Raw genomic sequence first — 23,211 nt, forward strand, 5'->3', positions numbered from 1 at the left:
GTGGGAAGTGCTGAGGTTGTGTTATCTTCTCTGGTTGTGGAGCTCATTGCTCAGTGTGTCACAGTCCACAGCTCCACTCTCTGCCCTGTCACACTCACTAATAACCTCATTAGTCTCTCGCTGGGTATAAACAAAGAAGCTTTGGGTGGCATTTTCTGCTTCACGCAGCGTTTTGAGATTCTCTCAGAGCTCCACCTGTTCCACCTTTGAGCAAGGCAGACATCAACAGCACACGTTACAATTTTTGGTTTGCTTCTGACAGTGGAGGGATCAAAGGAAGAACGCAGATGAGAGTGAAAAACAAGTACAAGACTGCTTTTTGTCTTTTTGCTTTTGTTTGATCTGGCTCCAAACCTCCGCCAAGGCAGTTAAGTCTGTGTTATTTTATGAAGAAAAAGGGTTTAGAAATGTGTTCTGATTGACTGGTGCTGTCTCAGATTTTTTAAAAAATGCCTAAATTTTGTCTTGGAATATTCTGACTTTGTTCCAGGATGAATTTCCTCCTCTAAATTCTCCATTTCACCATTTGCGTTATGGCAGTTACAGTGTGTGAAACAGGCCTATCAGAATTTGGCAACCGCTCACAGGAAAACAGCATAATTACCATCAAAGTGAAACAAGTTTGCAATGCTTTTCAGCTTTTAGAAAATGTTTTAGCATAATCTGGTGTAGCCTTTAACTTATATAAGAACAACAAAATCAAATCACAAATATAAAATTGTAATAAGCATTTAAGTATAAAAAGAAGTTTGATCTTTGTCTCAGGCTCCTCCTCCAATTCAGTGGCAGTAAAGACAAAAGCGGCGTGCTTCTAACATGACCACATGGTGGCGCTGTGTACACCAGAAATCTAAACAGTTCTAATTTAAACCAAAAAACTTTCTGCCAGATCTCATTAAAAGCAGTTTTAGAGCGAATTTTGTCTCTCTAACAAATCTGAAAACAACATCTGCTTGTTGGATTAAATTATTTTTGAATTAAACAAACATTAACAGACACTAATGATTTTGGAATCAAATGTTGTAATGTATAAATATAACTTCTCAATTCAATAAATCAAACACAGTCCCTCCCCCCATTGTCTTCAAACAGACCATCAGAGTAAAGATATAGTCAGACAATCTAATCATGTGAAAGAAAAGAGGTTTGAACTCCTTTTAACAAGCCTCATTTTCTATACTTCTACCTGCTGAGAAAGGGATGAAGATGGAGTCAAGAAAAGAAAAAAGGAAGGAAAGGAATGAAGAATACCTACAAAACTCCTGCTTGATTATCATGGAAGTATATATCCTATATTACAATATATCTTCAATTTTCCTGTTTGTGCTCTCTGGAAGACAATAATATCCCATGTGGTTTCTGCATTAATTCCTATTTTCTGACCTCCACTATCAGTGTGAGAAATCTGTTGTTCCATATGAGACACTCACACACACGCACACGCACACACACACACACACACACACACAGACACACAGACACACACACACACACACACACACACACACACACACACACACACACACACACGGAGATCTCAGATCCGAATGCCTTTGAAGTCCAGCAGTGGAGGAGAACAGGGGGCGTCTGTCATCTCATGAAGTATTCATGTAGCATGTGAAGTGTGTGTATGAGCATGTGTGTGTGTGTGTAGAGAGAGAGAGAGAGAGAGAGAGATGGAGAGAGAGAGGTTGAGGGGGTGCTAACGGGGGTGATCAACAGTGGTTTTCACAGCAGCTGTGTATCGACACAACAGGGAGGAGGGGCTGTGGAGCGACAGGGCGAGAAGGAGGGGGAGAGAGAGAGAGAGAGAGAGAGGAGGGTGAGCTAGGGAGGGAGGAGAGAGAGTGTGAGGGAAGGTGAGCGAAGCAGACGGACAGACGCAGGGAGGGAAGGAGGGAGGGAAGACTGGAGCATTGCCAGTTTGTTTCCCGGCAACAACAGGAGCAAGGAGGAGGAATTCACTCGTTTATTTTGACTCCTTTATTTTCTGGTTTCCCCCCTTCATTACTGGGCTATCCTTCATCTCTCTCTTTTTTTGCTCCCCTGGAGTTGGAGGAAGAGGAGGAGTAAGAAGGCAGGAGAGAGAGAGAGAGAGAGAGAGAGAGAGAGAGAGAGAGAGAGAGAGAGAGAGAGAGAGATGGAGAGAGACTGAGGGGAAGGGAATGCATTGCGATACTGCAGGGCGCGGAATAGAGAGATAACAGGTAGGAGAGGAGAGAAAGAGTGGCAGAAAGAGAGGATAGGAGGTAGAATGAGGGCAAGAGGAAACAGGTAGAGCAAAGGGAGAAAGAGGGAAGAGAGGGGTAGATGGAGGAGTGGAAAAACAATTATTGGAAAATGGGTGAAGGAAAAGGAGAGGGAGATAGGTAACCATAGAGAAAAGGGTGAATAGAAAGGAGGAGGAGGAGGAGGAGGAGAAGAGAAGGGAGTGGAGTGGAGAGGAAGGTGTTGGCTCGCTGCACCCGAGAAGAGACAGAAGAGCAGAGGGTTGAAAACCTCTGGCAGAAAGAAAATGACGAGGGGAGGGAAAGGAAAAGCGCGAGGGAGGCAAACAAATGTTCTCATCAACTTGTGGAGCGGAAGGAAGGAGTGAACGAGGAGAGCTGCAGGAGAGAAGAAGGAAGAGCAGCAGAGGAGGAGGAGGAGGAGGAGAAGGAGGTGTGTGAGAAGAAGCAGTTGGATGGACAGATGGAAGGATAGAGGGATGGTTACACAGAGATCAAATTGACGCAGGTGTGATCAGAAGTGTTTTGGATCGAGAACCTGGACGCCAAAATCCATAAATCTGACAACTTGACACCTTTTTTCCAAACCAGTGAGACTCTGGTTGATGAAGCTGTAGGTGCTGATGGACGGACAGATGGATAAGTGTCCGATCGCTCAAAGTCCTGCAGGCGAGATGATCAACAGAGGTTAAAGTGATAAACCAGGTGAAACTGCCTCACCGATACACAAATTCCGTAAGACATGGTGGGAACATCTCCACGTTTCAGCTTTAAGAAAGGGATACTTCAGCTTTACGCTCACGGAAAACCAACCAACACGCGGTTAACCACTTGTTGGTCTCAGTTTGATTAGACGTCAGCAAACTGGGCGAAAGATTCTTTACAAATCTGCTTAGGAATTTTGTGGGAAGAATCTTTTGTTTTGATCTCAGCAAACACAGTATCCCTAAGGAATTCCCTGGAAAAGTCGTATAATCCCCTCAGGAGTTTGGACTGATGGATGATTTACTGATGCGTAAAAGCTGAAGCGACGTTGCTGAAAGCTTGGAATACTCCTCACAGATTCCCGGACATAGGAAGAAGTTCAAGTTTTGTTTGGAAAAATATTCTTCCCAAATTTCCCAGAACGCACTGGTAAGAATTATTCCTCTTTTTCCACCTTAACTTTTCCGACTCAGTGTCCACGTCGATGAGGGACACGGGGATATTCCGACAACGTGCAAAGGTCAATGTGAGACTGGTATGAGTTTCGGTTCAATTCATGCTCGAGGAAACAACAGAAATATCTTGGAATATTCTTTGGGAATCCTTTTGATTCCTTGTGCCTCAGACAAAAACAGAGCATGCAGCTGGATTTTCCGATACCTTAAGAGAGAACAAGAAATGTCTTTGGTGTCTTGTTGGAACATTCTTCATGAATTCACTTCAAACTTTGGTGAGAATGAATAGTAACGAAAACAATCATCATTTACTGACACGTTAACGGAATACCAAGTAATTTCGACTCCTTCCCTAAAGAAGAAGAAGATGAAGAATTCCACCATTTTTTGAAGCAGCTCAGCTTCTCCACGAGCAGAAACCTTGGCGGCAACCCAGTAGTGACTGTTGATCCCTGTCGATCGGAGTTCGATTCCCCTTCTGCCGGCTTTCTGCTGATGCAATGGAATAATATTGCTGGAGGAAAAAGGATGAATAAGGACGAGTTTGGAGCCGATATCGCTTCATGGCAAAGAACTCTGAGCAGATAATGGATTGGAAGGAACTGTGAGTATGTTTAAGACTTAAAAAAAAAAGAAATATCTCCCGAAGGGGTTCAACCTGAGGTCCAGGCATGTACAGAGGATCAAACGTGTTCATTGGCAGGTCTCCGTTTCAATCACACCTCCTCCAGGCTGCCAGATACCGCGACCTTTCACCTTTAAGTTCACATTCAGGGCTCATTTTCCCCCCGCAGCCTGATTTGCGTGTTTGAAGCGCAGCCTTCACACCGTTAGACAATAAATCCATCCATTCACGCTGCCTCCCTGAGGAGGTCAAACGTTTTATAGTCACATTATTAACCTTCATTCTCCTCAGAGCAACTCCTCCTTCTCCTCCTCCTCCTCCTCCGTTTACTCTCTCTCTCTCTGCCTCTCTAATTCTAATTCTCTGCCCTTCCTCCAGTCTCCCTCCTTCTCCCCTTGTCATCGCTCTCTCTCTCTCTCTCTCTCTCTCTCTCTCTCTCTCTCTCTCTCTCTCTCTCTCTCTCTCTCTCTCTCTCTCTCTATCCCTCCATGTCTTTGTCTTTATCGCTCCCTTCATCAACTCTTCCTCATCTCTCTTCCACCACGACCTCTCTCCATCTCTATTTCATTTTCTTATAAATTCTGGCTAAATCAACTCTCAACTCTCTCAAATGCCACTAATGAGCTGTCAGCATCTGACCGGGGCGCGCGCACACACACACATACACACACACACACACACACACACACACACACACACACACACACACACACACACACACATGCCCATGCACTGCCTTATGAAAGCAAATGCAAGCCCTTACCCTTGCTGTCCCTCCACACACACACACACACACGCAGACACACACACACACACACGCACGTGCGCACACACACACACACACACACACACACACACACACACAAACACACACACACACACACACACACACACATTTATTCCCTGTACTCCGTGGTGTCCTTCATGGAAGCTGTAATTACACGCCCTCCTCTCTTATTGGACTGGGAGATGGAGGGATGAGAGGAGAGGAGTGTATGAAGGAGTGTATAAGTCTTCCTCCTTAATGATGTCTGTTCAGCGTTTGACATCGGCCCCCCCGCTGGTCCCACCCTCCTCCTCCTCCTCCTCCTCCTCCTCCTCTTCCTCACGTACTCTGTTTGATATCTTCTCTCTTGTGCAGCCATCAAACCTAAAAGCTCCTCTGAACTTTCCTCTCTTGTTTTCTTCCTCTATTCCTTTCTTCCTTGTCTCCCTCCTCTGTCCTTCGCCTTCATTCGCTTTGTTTCTTCATCTCTTGCTTCTATTTTTTCCTTCCGTTTTTTTCAATCATAACGTAAAACATCACTCCACAGTGCCTCTAGTGTCTAAAATTGACAGGTGACTTTAAATGTATTTTCCTTTATAAAGGCCCATTGTGTTCCTCCTTACAAAACTTTTTTTGATTCCAAACCTTGTGCTCTTTGCGTTCCTTTGCCTCACTGCTGAAGAAGCTTTTTGAACGTACCTGTGGTTCGCGTTTCACTGTTTGAGTGAAGATGCTGCATAACTTTAGACTGAAAATAGCTTCTGCGTCTTCAGCACTGACCCAAAAACACCTTAGAGGATCGTAATGAGTGTGTCAGAGCTCCTGAAGAATTCAGGACATTTTATCCTAACGGAAACATTCAGGACTTCACTGTAACTTTTTAGGAACTCAGACGTCCGAATCCAAAAGGAGAACACACAAAGTACAATAGATGAATGAATTGGAAAGGACAAATCTCAAATGTAATAAAGATTAATGATGCAGATGCAAGTATTGTGGATGTCATTTCTTAATCTCTCACAGTCAATTCATTTATTTCTGTAGATTGACTGTTTTCTTGTTTTTCTGTCTGTGTTTATTCCCAGGGCGGCTCAGAAGCTCAGCCTGTCCAGGCGCAAGAAGTCCCACCCTGTCCCTCCAGAGTTGCCCGTGGAGGACCCGGGGCAGCTTGTCTACTCCGGGGGCTTCAGCGGGGCCTTGCAGCTCTCTCCGCCTGCTGTCCCGCCATGCCTCCTACGGGCTGGTTCCAAGGTCAAGGACACTCCAGGGATGGGGAAGGTAAGACCGCGTAGATGCAGGTTTTATAGCTCAAACCCCAGTGGGACCCTGATTATATCTGTCAAAATGTTGGAATTCTTTTTTTTTGCTCCCTATGGGGACTTGCAAGTAGATGGGTGACAAATGAAACCGTTCTTTCAAAGTCAGTAGAAGGTCCTGATGGAGTTACAGGAACGCTCAGGGACCAGCAGGACCAGCTCAGGGTCTCCTATAACCTTGTCAGTGACCCCTTGAATCTCTTTAATGACACCTAGAATGGACCCCTAGAGTTTCCTCAATGACCCCAAGAACATTCTCAGTGACACCTTGAATCTCATCACTGACACTTGCATTATGAATGGACCTCAGGAACTTTCACAATGACCCCTGCGACCCCCTTAATGACCCATAGAATCTCTTCAAGGAGCCATAGAAGACCCCCTCGTGGATCCCTTAGATTCTAATGGATTCTATTCTACAGTCGCCTCATAAGCCATAGTTGGATTCTCAGTCCAGAGGAATGCAATAAATCCAGCACCAGAGCGGAATTTGTCTCATACTAATGACATATTGTGGGAAATATTTATGCTGAAGGGGTCAGTGGGAGGGTTTGGAGGTCAGAGGTCGTCTAGATGAAGGACGATTCTGTTTCAGAATGAAGGGTCTGTTTGACTGAGTGAGCCTTTGAGAGTTTGTGGACTGCAGTCGATGATATGAGTCCTTAATCAGTGTTTGTGCATTTTGACTGCTTAGTTCTTCTTGTCAACAGTCCACTAACAACCACAGACTGAGTTGCTTTTCTACAATGAAACTTGAAACTCAAACTAAGCCAAACAAAGGCACTGGATTGCAGTGAAGTGTTCTGACATCTTCCCGGTCCAGATTAAATGTTTTTTCTCTCTCAAATCTGCTTTGGGATACTCGATTGCCAAAATTTCTTTGGCTTGTTCTACAAATCTAAATATTTCACAGTTGCAGTCTATATTCTATTTATTTACTTGTTTCAGCAGTTTTGTCCTGTCCAGTAGGCATCTTGTTTTATGGCAGTACTGCACCTACAGCTCTGTACTGTGCGTAGCTGTCCTTGTATGATATAAGCCAAATAAGCAAACTACATGGCCAAGTGTTTACTGTTGTTTACTTGCCTCTCTCATCTTTTTTGCCTCTTTTGAAACTAAGCATCAGAGTCCTTCAATGATATCAATGTAGGATTCCAGCTGAAGCGTTTGCGGCTTTTACCTCATGCTGATATCTGGAATTGTTAATAAGTACATATTTCCAAGTGCAGCTTTAAAGTCAAGATGCTGCAGCTTCTGCTTGTGGATGAAAGGAGTTGAAGTTCGCTCTGAATCTCCCTCATTAGTGATCTAACAGCCGCTTCCCCTCCTCCTCCCTCTGCATCCTGATTCACGGCCTCCAGCCCGCCACAAGTCACCATTTATATTTTCAAACCAGTTTATTCGGACAGCTGGACGGCAGCGGCAGCAGAAACGGTTAATGAGCTGTGTCATGAAGGAAACTGAAATAAAACAGCATTTTAATGAGGCCCAGTGAGCTCGACAGCAGCAGACCTGCTCCAATTCCTCAATACGCAACGTTACAATTCTGCTGCTCGGCACTTCTGGAGCTGCCGAGAACCACCAGCAGCTTCTGGTTGGATGGAATACTGACAACCTGCAGGATTCACAGTGTGGGTCGTTAGTGTAACACTGTGAAAGTCTGCATCTTATCAAGTCATATTGTGCTTTACTGAGTCTGATTGAAAACAATGTGCCACTGCTGTGAGATTCTTTTGTACGGTAGGACTCTTTGACTGAGCTTCATGTATTCAATCAAAAAGTGGACCACATGACTTGAAATAAATTGTATTATTCAGATAATTTTTGAGAGAAGAATGTAGAATTTAGATTTCTAATTTTGTTCTGTTAATGTTCTAAGCTTGTAATTGTGTTACAGAAAATTGTTTATATAACTACCACCACACAGATACACACACACACAGTTGTTTTTCCCCCCTAAATAGCCTTGTATACTGCAGGCTGAGCGGAGGAACTGTCACAGCAGGAAGGTGAAGTTCATGCAGTGATGTAGCGTTTTCTCCTCCAGCCTCAGACTCCCGCCTTCTGCCTCTCATTGCTCCTCTGGGCTCGTAAACGCTGAGCTGTTTGTACTTACAGTGTAGAAAACGTCCCCCGGTGGCTGCGCTATAAAACTGAACAGCTTCTTACTCTGACTGATGGACTGAACGGTGACAGAAACGAGCTGCATCCACACAGTCAGGATGGAAAACAGCTTCACGTTTACTTGATAGACTTGATTCATTTGTGGGTCTTCTATTCAGAGCTTTAGTTACCATGCTGAAGTCATAAACAGTATATGACTGGGAATAAGCTACTGAATACATTTGGCTTTTATTTCTCACTTAAAAAGCTGCCCTATAATAAAACCCTTATAGACAGGACTATAAATTGTACCTTTCTATCGTGAAAATACAAACATTTCTGCCAAGCCCTTAAACCAGAAGCAAACCTTGACTGCATTGTAAGTGGAGTTCTTTCAAATATAAAGGGTTTCACTGTTTTTGTTATTTGATGTAAAGGACTCAATGCTTTTATTCTTTTAGGTAAAATATATTTTTGTTATTTGGGATGTAGGCACAACAGGGAGAGAGAAATATGCAGTGATGTCATGCTGAAGGAACATATTTGAGGACGACTGGTCTAGATTGAAGCCCAAGGTTCTCCCAGAAAGAAGAATAGAAGATATATTGTAAATATTTCATGTGACGCCGATCACAGTATCGCAAAATATATGCAGGTCGAATCCAAACACATCCCGACATCTGTGATTTGTTGTATGAGAAACTACAAAATACGAAATAATCCTTTTTCATATTGGCTTTGTTTGTCTTTGATTCCCTCATAAAAAGCTCCTGTTATGCTTTCTGACAGGTGAGCGCAGTTCCTCCATCTCTGCCGCTGTAAGAAATCTCCTTTATAGATCCGCTCTCAGTGTTTTATAAGACTTTTATTAGTAGTCGATGGCTGATATGAGAAACTCCTCATATCGACCGCAGTGAAGTTTGTGCTTGTGTCAGTTTCTATGACGGACAGTTTGATCTGCCAGAGTTATAATGAGTTTCTTAACGACACTTTTACTACTCGGGTGTAAAGAGCTTTGCAGCCATATAAATGATGAAGATCTTTGATGGGATAAATGATGAAGGTCCTGAGGGTGAAAAACAGGAGATGATTCTCTCTCTCTCTCTCTCTCTCTCTCTCTCTCTCTCTCTCTCTCTCTCTAGTTTTCTCTCAAATTAATTAATTAATTAATCAAATTAAAGTAGTGCAGCACTTTAAGCACAAATGGATCCACTTCACACTTGAAAGGGAAAAAAAAACATGGTAGTGGACCGCAGCAGTCGTCCAATCAGCGAACGAGAGCTGCTCCACTCTATTTGAAGCTCTCTCGCCCACACCATCACCCAGACCTTCAAATCCGCAGTGGTGGGCTCTGATTGGAATTGATTAACCTTAACAAGTCTTTTCCACTAACTGGGGTTGGTTAAGAGTGATGATGAGTTGTAGAAGAGCTGCTCTGAATGTAAATCAGGGTGTTGTTGTGTTACAGAGGATTACGGTTCATCATGAACCACCCAACAAGCTCCTGTCTCGTTTTATCGACTTTTTCACGTTTGCGATTCAATCAGCGCTTTGGCTGCTTGATTATTTTCCAAAATCAAATTAACTGAGAACTTAAGCAGTGCGGCTGATTGGAGTGATTTACACATTGCTATATTTTTGCAATTTCTCACAAAAAAAGGTTGAATCAGGAGAGTGTGTGTAAATTTTAGGATTATCCAACATAAAGTAATTCAGTTTAAATCTTTATTCACCTGATTCGGCTCCTCAGAATCTGTTGCATTTGAGCCTGACATGCATTTGATGATGTCATAGCAAGAGTAGAGAGAATAGAGTTTTCTTAAAATTTCAATAAATTCCCTCCATCGTGTTTGGCAGAAACGTGTTGAGTTGGAAGGAGAACTTTCTGTCCTGGGCTCAGTATTTATCAATCGATCAATATACAAACAACTGGGTGGAAGCTGATCCGAGTCGTATCTGTTGTGTAAAACGCACAATTGATACATTTGCCTCAACGTCACTCAGACACCCACAGTGGTATCTGGACTCCATTACCCACAGTCCTCTGGGGCTCCTCTCTCGCTCTCACTTTGCTGTTTAACATATCTATGGAAAGCCGCCGATCAGCAGATGTTTGCTGGCTCATATCCAGAGGGTGTGTGTGAACATGCACCATTATCAGACACACACAGAATATGTAATGGCTGTTTATTCCCTCTAATTATACATGATGTTTGTCATTACCCAGACAGAGAAATCATTTGAATTGCTCAGTGTCTGCACTTAGTACTAAAACACCAAATTTGCCAGCATTCATAAAATACTAAAAGACAGAAAAGATGCAGATGAGAGAATCCTGAAAACACAAAGAGGTTCATCATCAGCAGGACTATTTAAGACTAAACCCATCGGACAGCTTTGAAATTGAATCTTTCAAAGGTCTCTGATAGTGAAATATTGTCTCGCTTGATTCTTGAATGTTCTTCCACAATTGATTGTAATAATGAACCCAAGATGGAAGGAAGAAATAGGGAAGCAATTGAAGAAAGACAAGAAGGCAAAGTAAGAAGCTGGAAAGGGAGAGGGATGGATTAAATGAAAGAAAGTTACTAGTCATTAAAGTAAATAGTAATGCCAGCTGTCAGGTAATAAGCAAATGTTGAAGGGTGGATTATTGTGGCAGAACCTGAAGAACCATACTTTACTTAGTTACTTTCCTCCTGTCTCTGTCAGCTGATGCATTTCTGAGGTTTACCAGAGGTGGTGATGATTTGCTCCACTGGCTCGGAGCGACATGTCGTTAAAAATCTGCTGCGTCTCACATTGGTTTGGGCTTTGAACTTCAACACACCCCCCCTCGCCCCCCATCCCCCATCTCCACCCCGCCTCCATCCCCAGCCGTGAGGGCTAAACGTCAACTCAGCATCTCTTTGACGGACACATTAAAAAAACCAATCAGAGGATCAGAGCTGTCAACGCTGAGTTCTGCTGACACACACACACATACACACACACACGACACAGTCCTGCAGGCAGAGGGGGGACACCGGGACTTAGTCTGGAGGTCAGGAAGGACAGAGAGGTTGCCGGTTGAGATCCTTGACTGGTCCATTCATTAGTTTGCTTGTCACGTTGGTCCAGAGCTCGATATCTCAACTGCCGTCCAGTTTCCATGAAAGTTACAATCATGATCATGGATGACACCTCCTGAATTTAACGATATGATGACCTTTCCTACAGCGCTACCAGTAGGAACGGTCAGCTAAATGGCAAAAGCCGATTCGGTTTTGAAATTAGTTGTGGCTATTCGTTCTCCCTGAGGTTGAACCCTGTTGGTTATGTTTAACTGTGGTCATCCCACTATCTCCATTCATACATTTCATGAATCATGTCTAGGTGTTGATGATGGTCTGTTTTCCAGGTCAGAGTGATGGTCCGGATCTGCTCGGTACAGAACGAGTCCTCTGAGTCCATGTCCTTCCTCAAGGTGGACGGATGCAAGAAGCAGCTCACCCTCTGCGAGACAGCAAATGGAGGACAATCTGGTGCCGTTCAGAAGCGGTCATCCTCAGCCGCTGCACCTAAGACCTTCATGTTTGACGCCATATTCTCCCAAGATGCATCACAGGTGAGAGGTCTATGATGTCTGCGTAGAAAGCAGTGAAGTCTATTTTAATTCAAGAATTGTCACTGTGAGAGTAAACGGGCTCTCCTGTTATTGGCTGATTTTAACTGAAGCTGTAACTTGATAGGCTGAGGTTTGCTCGGGGACGGTGGCAGAGGTCATCCAGTCTGTGGTGAACGGAGCAGATGGATGCATCTTCTGCTTCGGACACGCTGACCTGGGTAAGACCACGACACACACACATACGCACGTACACACTTTTTTTGACATGCTTCAGTTATTGCTAACTCCCCCTCTCCAGGTAAGACGTACACCATGATTGGGCGGGAATGCTCCACCCAGAGCCTGGGCGTGGCTCCGACCGCCATCTCCTGGGTCTTCAAAGTGATTGAGGAACGCAAGGAGAAGGCAGGGATGCGTTTCTCTGTCCTAGTATCAGCCGTGGAGATCTCCGGCCGAGAGGAGACGCTGACCGACCTCCTAGCAGACCTCGGCTCCTCTTCTGCTACCTCCTCCTCGGGGTCTCAACAGGAGGCTCCGGGCCCTGGGGTTTCCCTACAAGAGGACCCTGTCTGTGGATCCCAGGTAGACAATGTGGACATTTTCAATTAGGCTTGATTTGACCGATTGCCTAGTTTTCTACTAATTTTAGGGAATCATGGTTTGTAGGTATACACCCCATTGAGTTGTTTCTATTCTTCTATTCTTCTGTTCTTCTATTCTTCTATTCTTCCATCTCCCAACCCTAGATCAGAGGGATAGTTTTAATATTTAGTTGTGTTGCGGTTAACCAACAGTATTCACATTTCTTATTGTGAGGAAATTAGGATATTGTCATCCCATTACAATGTTAACACTGACTGTTTCCTCCATCAGATCCATATTAGTAGAGCTGCACCCTAATACATCCCAGATATGCTCACATTGACCCATCATTACCCTGTTATCACCTCACCGTAGAGCAAAGTTCCATCCAAACTGGAACATTCATAAAAATCAGATGTCCCTCTCCCTCACGTGGTCACCTCGTTTCTTCTCTTCTTCCTCCTTTTCTTCTCTTCCACCCCTTGTCTCCTCCCAATACTCGCCTCTCTGACCTCCTCCTCACCGCAGAGACGCCTTCACTTGTCCAATTAATCCTGACCCTGGCTCCTCATTCTTATTCAGTCTGCCTTATCTCCACACAGCCTCAGCCTGTCCTCGTCCTGTCTGCCACTTTTTATCTCCCTTTACTTTAAATCCCATTTCTTTCATCACATTTGTCTAGTTTCCTCATTTTCTGATGAGGCTGTTGTCACCCTTTCAGTTCATTTCTGGGTCATTTTAAGACTTAAAAAGTTGAAAGTAGCCAAGTTGGTGCTGGCCTTTGTCTGTCTTTCTGTCTGTCTGTCTGTCTGTCTGTCTGTCTGTCTGTTGTCAGAGTCGATGTGTCTAATAAATTGGCCTATTCTTACCAAATTCTGTGGAATTCCTCCACTTCTTATGACAAAAACAGAAATTAGTAAATCTGTTGGTCAACGTTCTGTTTGTTGAGTCAAAGTCATTAAGTTATCATTTTATTCATCAGGTTTATTTATTTATTTGCGTATTATGCTCCTCTACATCATCTTTCTCTGTCATTGTCACCTTCAGCTGCAGAACCAGACAGAGTTGCGTGCGTGCAGCGCTGAGCGTGCGGCCTTCCTGCTAGACTTCGCTCTGGCAGCCAGGAGGAGCAGCCAAGAGCCGGGCGACTGGGATGGTCGGAGGAACTCGCACTTCCTGTTCACGCTGCACCTCCACCAGGAGAAACTAGACAAGAGCAACAAGGCAGCAAGTCAGTGTGTGAATCAGTGTGTGAATCCGTGTGTTTGGTGGCTGAGTACAGACAGATTCAATGAAAAGTAAAATTACAACGATGAATTGTAACGAGTCGAGAGGTGACGTTATCTCCACCTCCACCCACGCCTCCCTGTCATAGCCACGATTTCACCCTAGTTATTATTGTTTGATCCCCACAGCTGCCATACATCTCCATGGTAATAACTCTCCTCCTGCCCCCCCCCTCTCTCAGTGTCTGCCGTTCGTAGTCGCCTCCACCTCCTGGATTTAGGAAGTTGTGAGACAGACATCAGTCGGACCAGAGAAGGAGGCGGGGGTCAGTGTCTGTCTCTCTCTGCATTGGGAAACGTCATCCTCGCTCTCGCTAACGGAGCAAAGCACGTCCCCTACAGGTATGAATCAAACCCTGGGAACAATGCTGGGTTTGGACAGTGGGGGTGCTATAGCCATTTAAAAGTCACTAAGTTATCTCGGCTAGTTTTGAATCACTGATTGATCAATTATAAAATCAACTTATGGGCTCTTCCTGTTATTGATATTCTACATTTTAGGCAATTTTCGACTTATTTTTCATCATTTCATTTCTTGTGCTTTAACGTTCAAACATTCTTGTTTTATCTTTTGAATGATAAAATTGTCACTCAAAAAATGAATAATTATGTGTAATCTCTGTATGAGTGTGTGTGTTTGTTGCTGGAAATGTGCTGGAAATGCAGCATTGTGGTGGTGGAAGCATAAGATTCTTTTGAAATGGCTTTTTCACATCAGGTTTTCTGCGGCATTAAGTTCAAACTGTGGTTTCATTCATATGTAATGAGACGTGCTGTTATTCCTTTGTGTCAGCGTGTGACAAACTGTTGCACATGTGTGTGATACTGTGTTATTGTGGTGCTTCTCCGGTCTCTGTGATGGCTAACAAAGGTTTCTTGATGTATTATTCAGGGACAGTAAGCTCACCATGCTGCTCAGCGAATCCCTGGGCAACATCAACTGCAGAACCACAATGATTGCACACATCTCTGACTCCCCTAATAGCTACATGGAGACCCTGACCACAGTGCAGCTGGCCTCCAGGATCCATCGCATGAGGAAGAAGAAGACCAAGGTATGGCAGGTTCATGTCTTTCTCGCTTAGTAAACTTAAATCGTGCTCAGGTTTGATGAACACTGGAAGCTGTAAAGCAAAGGAAAAGGAACACAAACTGATTTTTCTTCTTCTTCTTGCTCTGTATCTGAAGGGGTTTTAACATGTGTTTGATTCTCTGAGGGTATTACACACATGGAAAAAACAAACATAATGTACATCTGTATGTTTTTCACATCCAGGTCCCTACTCTCATTAATTTCTATACACAGGACAATCAATATCAGAGCTCCTTAAGGCGAATGAAATCCCAGAGATCATTGGGATGATTGACAGCCTTTTAGATTTGTACTGCAGCTGGAAAGAACGTATAAAAACATGAGTTATGAGCTTATACGACTCATTGACATTGATTTCAGTCAACCCATGCTATGAACCTTTAACCTTGAACTTGTCTCCACACAGAGCTCACAACTAAACAATCTTAAACAGTGATGGGCGAAGTACTTGCTCAATTGTGAGTAAATGTCCAGTGTTCATGTGTCAAGTGACAAACGTTTTCAACTAATAAATTAACAGAGCTTATAGGGAGAAACTTGTATCTCCAATATCCAGTATCGTTCTTGAGTAAATGTATTTGTTGAAGTTATTTGTTGTGTAGTTCTTCAGCGGGTCTTGTTTCTCTCTCTGACAGTATGCCTCCAGCTCATCAGGGGGTGAGAGTTCCTGTGAAGAGGGTCGGCCCCACCGACCTCACCTTCGACCCTTCCACCCTCGAACAGTTGCCCTCGACCCTGACACTCCACTGTTGCTCTCCAGCGATCCAGACTACTCATCGAGCAGTGAACATTCCTGTGACACCGTCATCTATGTTGGTCCTGGGGGTACAGCCGTTTCAGACCGAGAGCTGAGTGACAATGAGGGGCCCCCTGCGTTTGTTCCCATCATCCCCTCGCTAACTAAAAGGCGTGTCAAAGATGCACCAAGGACTGATGGCGATCACCTTAAGTGTAACACATTTGCAGAACTGCAGGAGAGACTTGACTGTATTGATGGCAGTGAGGGTCAGGCTACATTCTCTGCAGAGGGCAAGGCAGCACAAACGGCATCTCCAAGAACTCAAAATGAAACTGCTCAAGACACAACATCTCCACTTAAACCTAACAACTCAGAAAGCACAAGCACAAATGAACCTGATCAGGACCGAACCAAAGTCCCCTCAACTTGCAATGTGATGGACACTTCCAGGAGGACAAGTGCAGATGGGGAGAAGATTTCAGCCTCCTCGTTACAGCAAACTTTTCTTCAAGACTCAGAGCCTGTGGTGCGAGCGAAGGTCTACCTTAAAGGAAACAAGGCCTCTGCTTCCCCTTTTTCACCCAGGACAATGTCACAGCCTGTGCAGATGGTCGCCAGAACTCCTCCAGTTGGCATGAGTCAACAAGCACTGAGGCAAGGACAACCAGAAGTATCCCCTCTTGAGGATGGAGCCCATCATAGGAGCAGAGGCCCCATAGAGATGAACCATCTCAGGGCAGCGCTATTTGGGCAGTGCCTGGACAGGGATTTCTTGAGGACTACAGTTACCCTGCAGCAACCTGTGGAGCTTAACGGGGAGGATGAGCTTGTGTTTACATTCGTGGAGGAGCTTCCTATCGGGATCGTCCCGGACAACGGTCGGCCCTCCAGCATCTTTAACTTCAGCAGCGATCGTTCTCTGCAGCCGTTAGCAACAACCTCTCAACCTGTTAGTATTATCAGCAGTATAAATGATGAGTTTGATGCTTATACGTCTCAACAACAAGAGCCTTCAGATGGTGTTACAACCTCACAGGGAATGCCCAGCAGCAGCAAACAGTCATCTAGTGGCTTATGGTCGAAGGAAGTAAACATGAGTTTAGCTGAAAGTGGGAGCACTCCTCCAATGAGTCGACTACTCCTGAGGAATCAATCCACAGAGAAGGAGATTTCCACACTGCCCTCATCAAGTACAGAGCCATTTCTGCAACATGGTCCCAAGAGTTCACTGAATGACAGTGGAGTTTGCTTCTCAGATTTGGAAAGTGACCATGTGACTCCGAACAGATCCACCTTTATCAAGAATCCCCCTTCGAGTGACTCTACAAAAGCCTTCCTCAAAGGATCCAAAGTGAGAGCTGGTACTCTGAACACCTCGGTGTCCCATCACAGTGTTGCTGCCTATTCCAGTCTTCCCAGGAAAACCAAGCCTACCTCATCCTGCAGCAGACAGGAAGGCAGACATGATGAACGTTGGCTTCAGGGGAGCAGTCAGTCTGAACACAGAGAGGTCGAGATTTCCTGTGCAGGTAAGCCACCAAGAAGTGGCACTGGCAGCATTACGTCTAGGAGGCCAGGAGGAAATAGCAACAGTGTACCTCGTCCACCAAAAGCACAAGTGTCCTCCTCAGCTCAGAGAGTGGTGGATGGCTGTGAGAAGTCCAGCAGCAGGAGAGGAGATCCTCTGATCAAGATGCCACGACTCATACGAGGAGCCACAACTCTGGGAACTGTTTCTGTTCATCACAGCTCCCCAGAATCTAAATGGAGTTATGACATCCCTTCGGTTACTGGTAGTTTAAGGTTCTCATCCTTAGGGAAAAAGTCAAATGGACAGAAAAGTAGTGGAATACCCAAGTCTGGATCTTTAAGCATCGCATCTCTTGCTCCGATTGTCAGGCAGCCAAGCCTGGATCTAAAGTCAAGGACTGTGATTTCTCAAAGTGCCTTTAAAACAAGTGGTGATACTGGAAAGGCCTCTATGCCTAAAACATCAACCTCAGTGGAGGAATTCAGTTTCAGGATGCGAGCAGATTCATTCAGTCAAAAAACATCCAGTTTAAAAACTGAACACGTTTCCATCAAGACATCAAGCCTAAAGACACGAGGGGCCAAAGCAGATTCTTCTCGCTACTATGAGAGTCTGTTGTCTTTGGAAAGATGTGACAGTCGAACCTCAGATGGATCCAAGCATGGATTGTCAAGGGACAACAGTGGTGCTAACTTGGCAGGAAGCAGCAGATGCAATAGATCAGTACCAAGACTGGGGGTTCCAGCTTCTACCCCATCACTTGCTCCTTCTTCCCTAATTTCTCCTGGAATCTTTGCAACCACAAGCAAACAGGTCCAGGCCAAAGGTAGCAGTAGCTCCCGTGCTGCAGTTTCTGGGGGGTCGAAGATTCGAACACTGTCTGCCAGTAGTGCCAAGAGCCTGGGGTCTTCCACAAAAACTCTTGATATCACAGCTGGACGCAACACCAACCTAACTCCAACTGGTAAATCTCCAGCCCGTGTCGGCACAGGAGCTAAGCAAGTAAGGGGAACCATCATGGGCACGAAGCAGGCTATTAACAGGGCCGCTAACAGCCGGGTAAGCGAGCTAGCTGCTGGTAGTCTTAGAAAGCCATTCAGCAGGGGGTCAGGAATCGCTGAAAATGATGGCAGTGACAGCGGTATGAGTAGCATAAGTGCATCGCCAAACAACACACCACTACCATCACCTTACAGTAAGATTACAGCACCTCGGCGGCCACAGCGCTACAGCAGTGGACATGGTAGCGACAACAGCAGCATCTTGAGCGGGGAGTTGCCCCCCGCAATGGGACGCACAGCTCTTTTTTATCACAGCGGGGGAAGCAGCGGCTATGAGAGCATGATACGAGACAGCGAGACCACTGGCAGCACCTCATCAGCGCATGAATCCATGAGTGAGAGCACAGCGTCCTCGTCCAATAGGAGCAGAGTCTCCAAATCACCTAAGAAGAGAGGAAACGGTGAGTCTGAGCTCTAGGGACAAGATAATAAAACCTAAGATAATTCTGAAGCCCCTTTATTTGCCAAAGTGAATCTTAATTACACGCCATACTATTAATTTAAAGATGAATTACTAGATTATGTGAAATGAAACAGGTTCGACAGGTTCTACACAAACAAAGCCCTGAAATGTTTTTTAGTTCAACAAAGTAAAGAAATAAATAGGAAAACCTATTATTATTTTATCTGTGAAGGAAAGAATTCTTAATATTTCTACCCAGGAAAATTGAAAGTGTACACAAAAATTCGACCCAGAAAGAAGATTATCCATTTTTGATGAATCTTTCATTTGTGCTCTGTAAATTTATGATAAGCCTGCCAATTTTGACAAAAATCTAGGGATAACTCTTAAACAATCATGTATTAATCAATGTAATGTTTTTAAGTTCTTCTTACTCGAGAATAAAATAAGAAATTATGGAAATTTCAAGATAATTTAAATGGTATTTCCAGTTCTATCTAAGCATTTATTTTTACAGTCGGGTTTTAGGTGGCAAATGAAAATTATCAGAATGACTTTAGACAGCACTGGGTTAAGTGGAGACAGATAGTGTGGGAGTAAAAGCGTCTCTGGCAGTGTGTGGGTGTGAAGGCTTTGGTTTGGTGTGTGTAGTGGGTGGGGGAGGGGCGGCGGTGGTGGTGAGTGATAATTGGTCTTGGATATGTACACTGGGAATCGCCGCTGCTTCGTGAAATATTCATGAGGCAGAAACGAGGCGAGATCCACAGACTGATGGCAGCCGAATCACACGAGCGTCGACTGCATATGGATCAGGCTTGCGTGACCTGCCTGTCACTGCCACGAAACAGCTGCATGAATCACAATCACTTCAACGCTGTTGTAAGGGAGAGACGGCCTGGATAGTGTGCACGGATGTAGATTTTATGATAATGCTCCGCTGTGAGGAGCGTATCCATTCATAGTCGCTCCAGGAGAAATAACAACCATCTCTGCACTTTCAGACATGTTCAGCATTTACGATAACATGGTACTGAATGCCCACTTTCATCTCATCATCAGAAACAGCCACGAACAGAGCACATGTTAGACAAATCACAAATATGACACTTTTTTTTATTTTGAGTCTTTTGTGTCACCTTGCTTTCTTCTATTAAATGAAGTCTGTTTACACTGTTCACATTTATTTAAATATTAATTCATCATTTAAGTTATCTAACTGAGCCACTTTTTACCTGCTGTAGGCTTCTTGCGGAGGCGTCTGATCCCAGTTCCCCTGCCGGACACGTCCACCTTGGGCAAGAAGAGCGGGGGTCAGTGGGTGGACCTGCCACCCCTGGGCGGCACCCTGACGGAGCAGTTCGAGATAAAAGTCTACGAGATCGACGACGTGGAGCGTCTGCAGAGGAGGGAAGCAGGGATGGGGTCAGAGGTCAGACAGACTCCAACTGTTCAGATTTCTATTTAGGGGATCGTGAGACTAAATAAAAACTCCCAGACGGCACTGTTGGAAGAATCGGCCAATCAAACAACATTCTGTTGCTGTGATATCGCTGATGATTATTTATCGATTTTGGATTTATCATTTCAATTTAACGAGAACAAGTTGTAATGGTTACAAACATTTATAAATGACACATTCAGCCTTTTCGTAGAATTTTGAGACATGCAAGAAACATTTACTCTGTGCAGCTTTATACATACAGTCAGGTTTTATGCATATGTAAGTCCACAGGAGAGTAAGAGTACATCAGCATGGCATCAAGCATTCATTCATTCAGCTTCTTCATGTCCTCATTCCTCTCCTCGCAGCCCTCTTACAATTGTGTGCGCTGCAGGATTTTGTTGTAATTAACCAGCGAGGACGATCTCTGAAAGAATCTGTAGATCATGTGACCTCATTTGCACCGCTGTACAGTTGTGAATAATCATTTCTTTTTTCACAACACTTAAGTCATCAGCCAGTACTCGAGGTTCACACTTAACATTTAAGACGATCAACTTCATCAGATCAGCTTATCTTCACTAGTTCATCCTGCCCTGGTTCTTTCAGCGATTGATTTCCTCGCCGAGACGACTACTGTTTGGTGTTAATTGGTTCGGAAGTGAGTGATGGCTGGAAGAGACGGAAGAGGAGAGGGGTGAGAATGGGGGGAAGCAGTGATGAATGCATTAGGGTCCCTGGTGGTTGGTCTTTAGAGCCATTGCCTCTTTTAACGTCTCATTAAGCTTCTGTGTGCAGAGAAGGAAGACGTTAATTCAGCTGGACGGCGCTCTGATTTATTTTCAATTAGCCAGAGATGATTTTTCTTCGAGAGACACAGAGAGGGTTACAGTGTGCATCTGATGTGTAGATAAAATGATTATAATCACTGATTTTCTCTTCTTTTCTTTCCTCTTTCTCGACAGCAGCCATTTCATGATGTTGAAAAGGTGAGAGGTGGTCCTTTTAATGTAATAATAATAATAAAAATAATAAAAATAATAAAAATAATAAAAATAGTAATAATAATACTATATTGATCTAGAGATGGTGGATTAAAATGTAACGTTACAATAATTGTTTTTTTCAATTTGGCTTAGTTGAGTTGGACTCATTTGTCTCTGTCTTGTTCGACCCAGGGTCTGCTCTACTTCAACGCCAGGCTAAGAATGCTGGAGAAACAGCAGCAGCAGATCCAAGAGCTGAAGAGCAAACATGAGAGCCTGAAGGTAGAGCTGGAGGAAGCCAAGAGCCGACTGATGCTGCACCCCAACAAATGGAGTGGAGAGTGTGAGTGTTTTTTTTTAATTTAACCAATATAGAATTGATGAATTGACCAATAGGTGCCACTAACATGAGATAGATAAACAGTATAAATGTAATGAACTGTGTGTCCCAGAGAGGCTTTTCTCAGCTACCTGAAGACAGCAACAGCTTTTTATTGCAAAAACAAATAAAGAGATCCCTGCTGGAGGATAACACCCACCCCCCTCCTCCTCCTTTCCTCATTCAGCACAAAAAGCAGATCCTGACCTTGAATACACCAAGCAGCCACACAGGAATCACTGTTTGTAAAAGTCTCTCCTTCTTCATCATCTTCTCTTTCTGGTCCCCCCCCTGAACAAACAGCTGGAGGGAGGAAGTGATGTATTTGTGGAGGATAATGAAGCCACTCAACAGGCGGGCGTCTCAGAGGAGAGAGGGAGGACGTTTACATAGTTCTCTTTAAGCTTGTTAATTTATTAATTTCTCTCTGTGTGGAACCAAAGCAAATCCTGCGATGCTTCCCTTCATGTGCAGCTTTAGCGTTCAGCAGATCAATAAGACATTATTTCCTCTCGGCCACATTCCTGGACCCCGCGTCTCAAGCCTGATTTGGATTGGCTGCGGGAGGCGAGGCGCGTGATGCGAGCGCTGGAGCGTTATAAATTAGCATCTCCTTCCCCCGGTGTGAACGCGAGGATGGAGCGCTTTTCTTGGCCGGCCTCCATTAGTATCCTAGCATGTCCGGCCCGATCAGAGTCTGTTATTTCACCATCAATCACAGTGTGAACAGAGTGCGACGATGAAGAGACTGTAGCGACACAGTCAAATGGAAGCCAACGGAAACAGAAGGTTCACCGAAAGAACCAAACGCCACAGATTCTGAGTAGGATTGCATGATGTGGCATAATCATGTCTGGCAAAATCAACAAATTGTCCATTTCCGCACTAACACAGTCCTGACATACCTGCTGTGTTGCATGCATTTTGTCTCTACACACTCACTCATTCACATTCTCCTTCATGGATGTCAAACAAAGGCTATTTTTGTTGAGTGTTTGCCTCTGCACTGCTTCAGATTATGAGTCATTTGGACTTTCTGGTGTTCCTGCCTAGACTCTCTTCAGCTCTTGGTCAAATTTCTGAAACACAATGAATTGCTAAGTGATAAACAAACACACCTAATCCAAGCTGTTTGTGTCTTTTTTACGTGTCTTTGTACTCTAGTTGATGTGGACCAGGACCTGGACAAGGAGTCACTGGAGTACTTGGAGGCTCTGGATCAGGCCACAGCTGAACTAGAGTACTGCGTTAATCTTTGTAAGTCACACGTCATGATGGAGACCTGCTTTGACATCAGCGGGGTGACGTGTGTCACCATGCAGGCGGAACAGCCAGAGGTGGAAGTGTGAGAAGAGTGACAGAAATGGATGTCAGTACTAATGGAAAGGAAAGGAACAAGAAGAAAGAAGGGGCAGAGGAAGAGAGATGGAGATGCTGGAAGACTCGTGTTCAGCAAACGTAAAAACCTCAAAACCTCACAACAGGCTGGCCCATGTGGAGAAACCTGAATCCAACATTAAAGAGAAAAAAAAACACTGTCAAGCTGTCCCAGAAAATTGACAGTCTATGAAAAATACTGGACAGAATGAACAAAAATGAGAAACTGCCAGACGCTTCATGAATAAAACCTCACGTAGTCAGTCTGAATGTCATGAGCTTAACTGGAGGAGCCAAGTATCTCTGTCCACTGTAAATCTTTCATTTAACAATATGCTCCACCTGGATTCTACCTGCGGAATATCATTGTCACACTGAGCTCATATACACACATCAAAATCCCATTTGCTGCAGAGGAAGCAAACACACGACATGTTTCACCTCCACTGCAGAGTCTGTGGCTTTAATGTCATCGTTTGGCCCCATTCCATACACGTGCAAAGCTTTTTGACAATTGTCCCACATGGT

At 44.4% G+C, this 23,211-nt stretch overlaps 1 protein-coding gene across 1 annotated transcript in view; it reads left to right on the top strand.

Moving 5' to 3' along the window:
* LOC143004070 (kinesin-like protein KIF26A) overlaps positions 1-22,655 on the top strand; it is a 44,224-nt gene extending 21,569 nt beyond the window's left edge. The window contains exons 7-18 of the mRNA XM_076154912.1: positions 5,865-6,057; positions 11,599-11,805; positions 11,930-12,023; positions 12,104-12,387; positions 13,435-13,636; positions 13,856-14,015; positions 14,566-14,728; positions 15,402-18,498; positions 19,742-19,929; positions 20,907-20,930; positions 21,120-21,270; positions 22,471-22,655. Of these exons, the coding sequence (XP_076011027.1) occupies positions 5,865-6,057; positions 11,599-11,805; positions 11,930-12,023; positions 12,104-12,387; positions 13,435-13,636; positions 13,856-14,015; positions 14,566-14,728; positions 15,402-18,498; positions 19,742-19,929; positions 20,907-20,930; positions 21,120-21,270; positions 22,471-22,655 (4,948 nt within the window). The remainder of the gene's footprint in view (positions 1-5,864; positions 6,058-11,598; positions 11,806-11,929; positions 12,024-12,103; positions 12,388-13,434; positions 13,637-13,855; positions 14,016-14,565; positions 14,729-15,401; positions 18,499-19,741; positions 19,930-20,906; positions 20,931-21,119; positions 21,271-22,470) is intronic.
* The last annotated feature ends 556 nt before the right edge of the window (positions 22,656-23,211 follow it).

This window comes from Genypterus blacodes, unplaced genomic scaffold, assembly GCF_046128005.1.
Source record: "Genypterus blacodes isolate CSIRO-AG114 ecotype Tasmania unplaced genomic scaffold, CSIRO-AGI_Gbla_v1 ptg000064l_1, whole genome shotgun sequence".
NCBI lineage: Eukaryota > Metazoa > Chordata > Actinopteri > Ophidiiformes > Ophidiidae > Genypterus > Genypterus blacodes.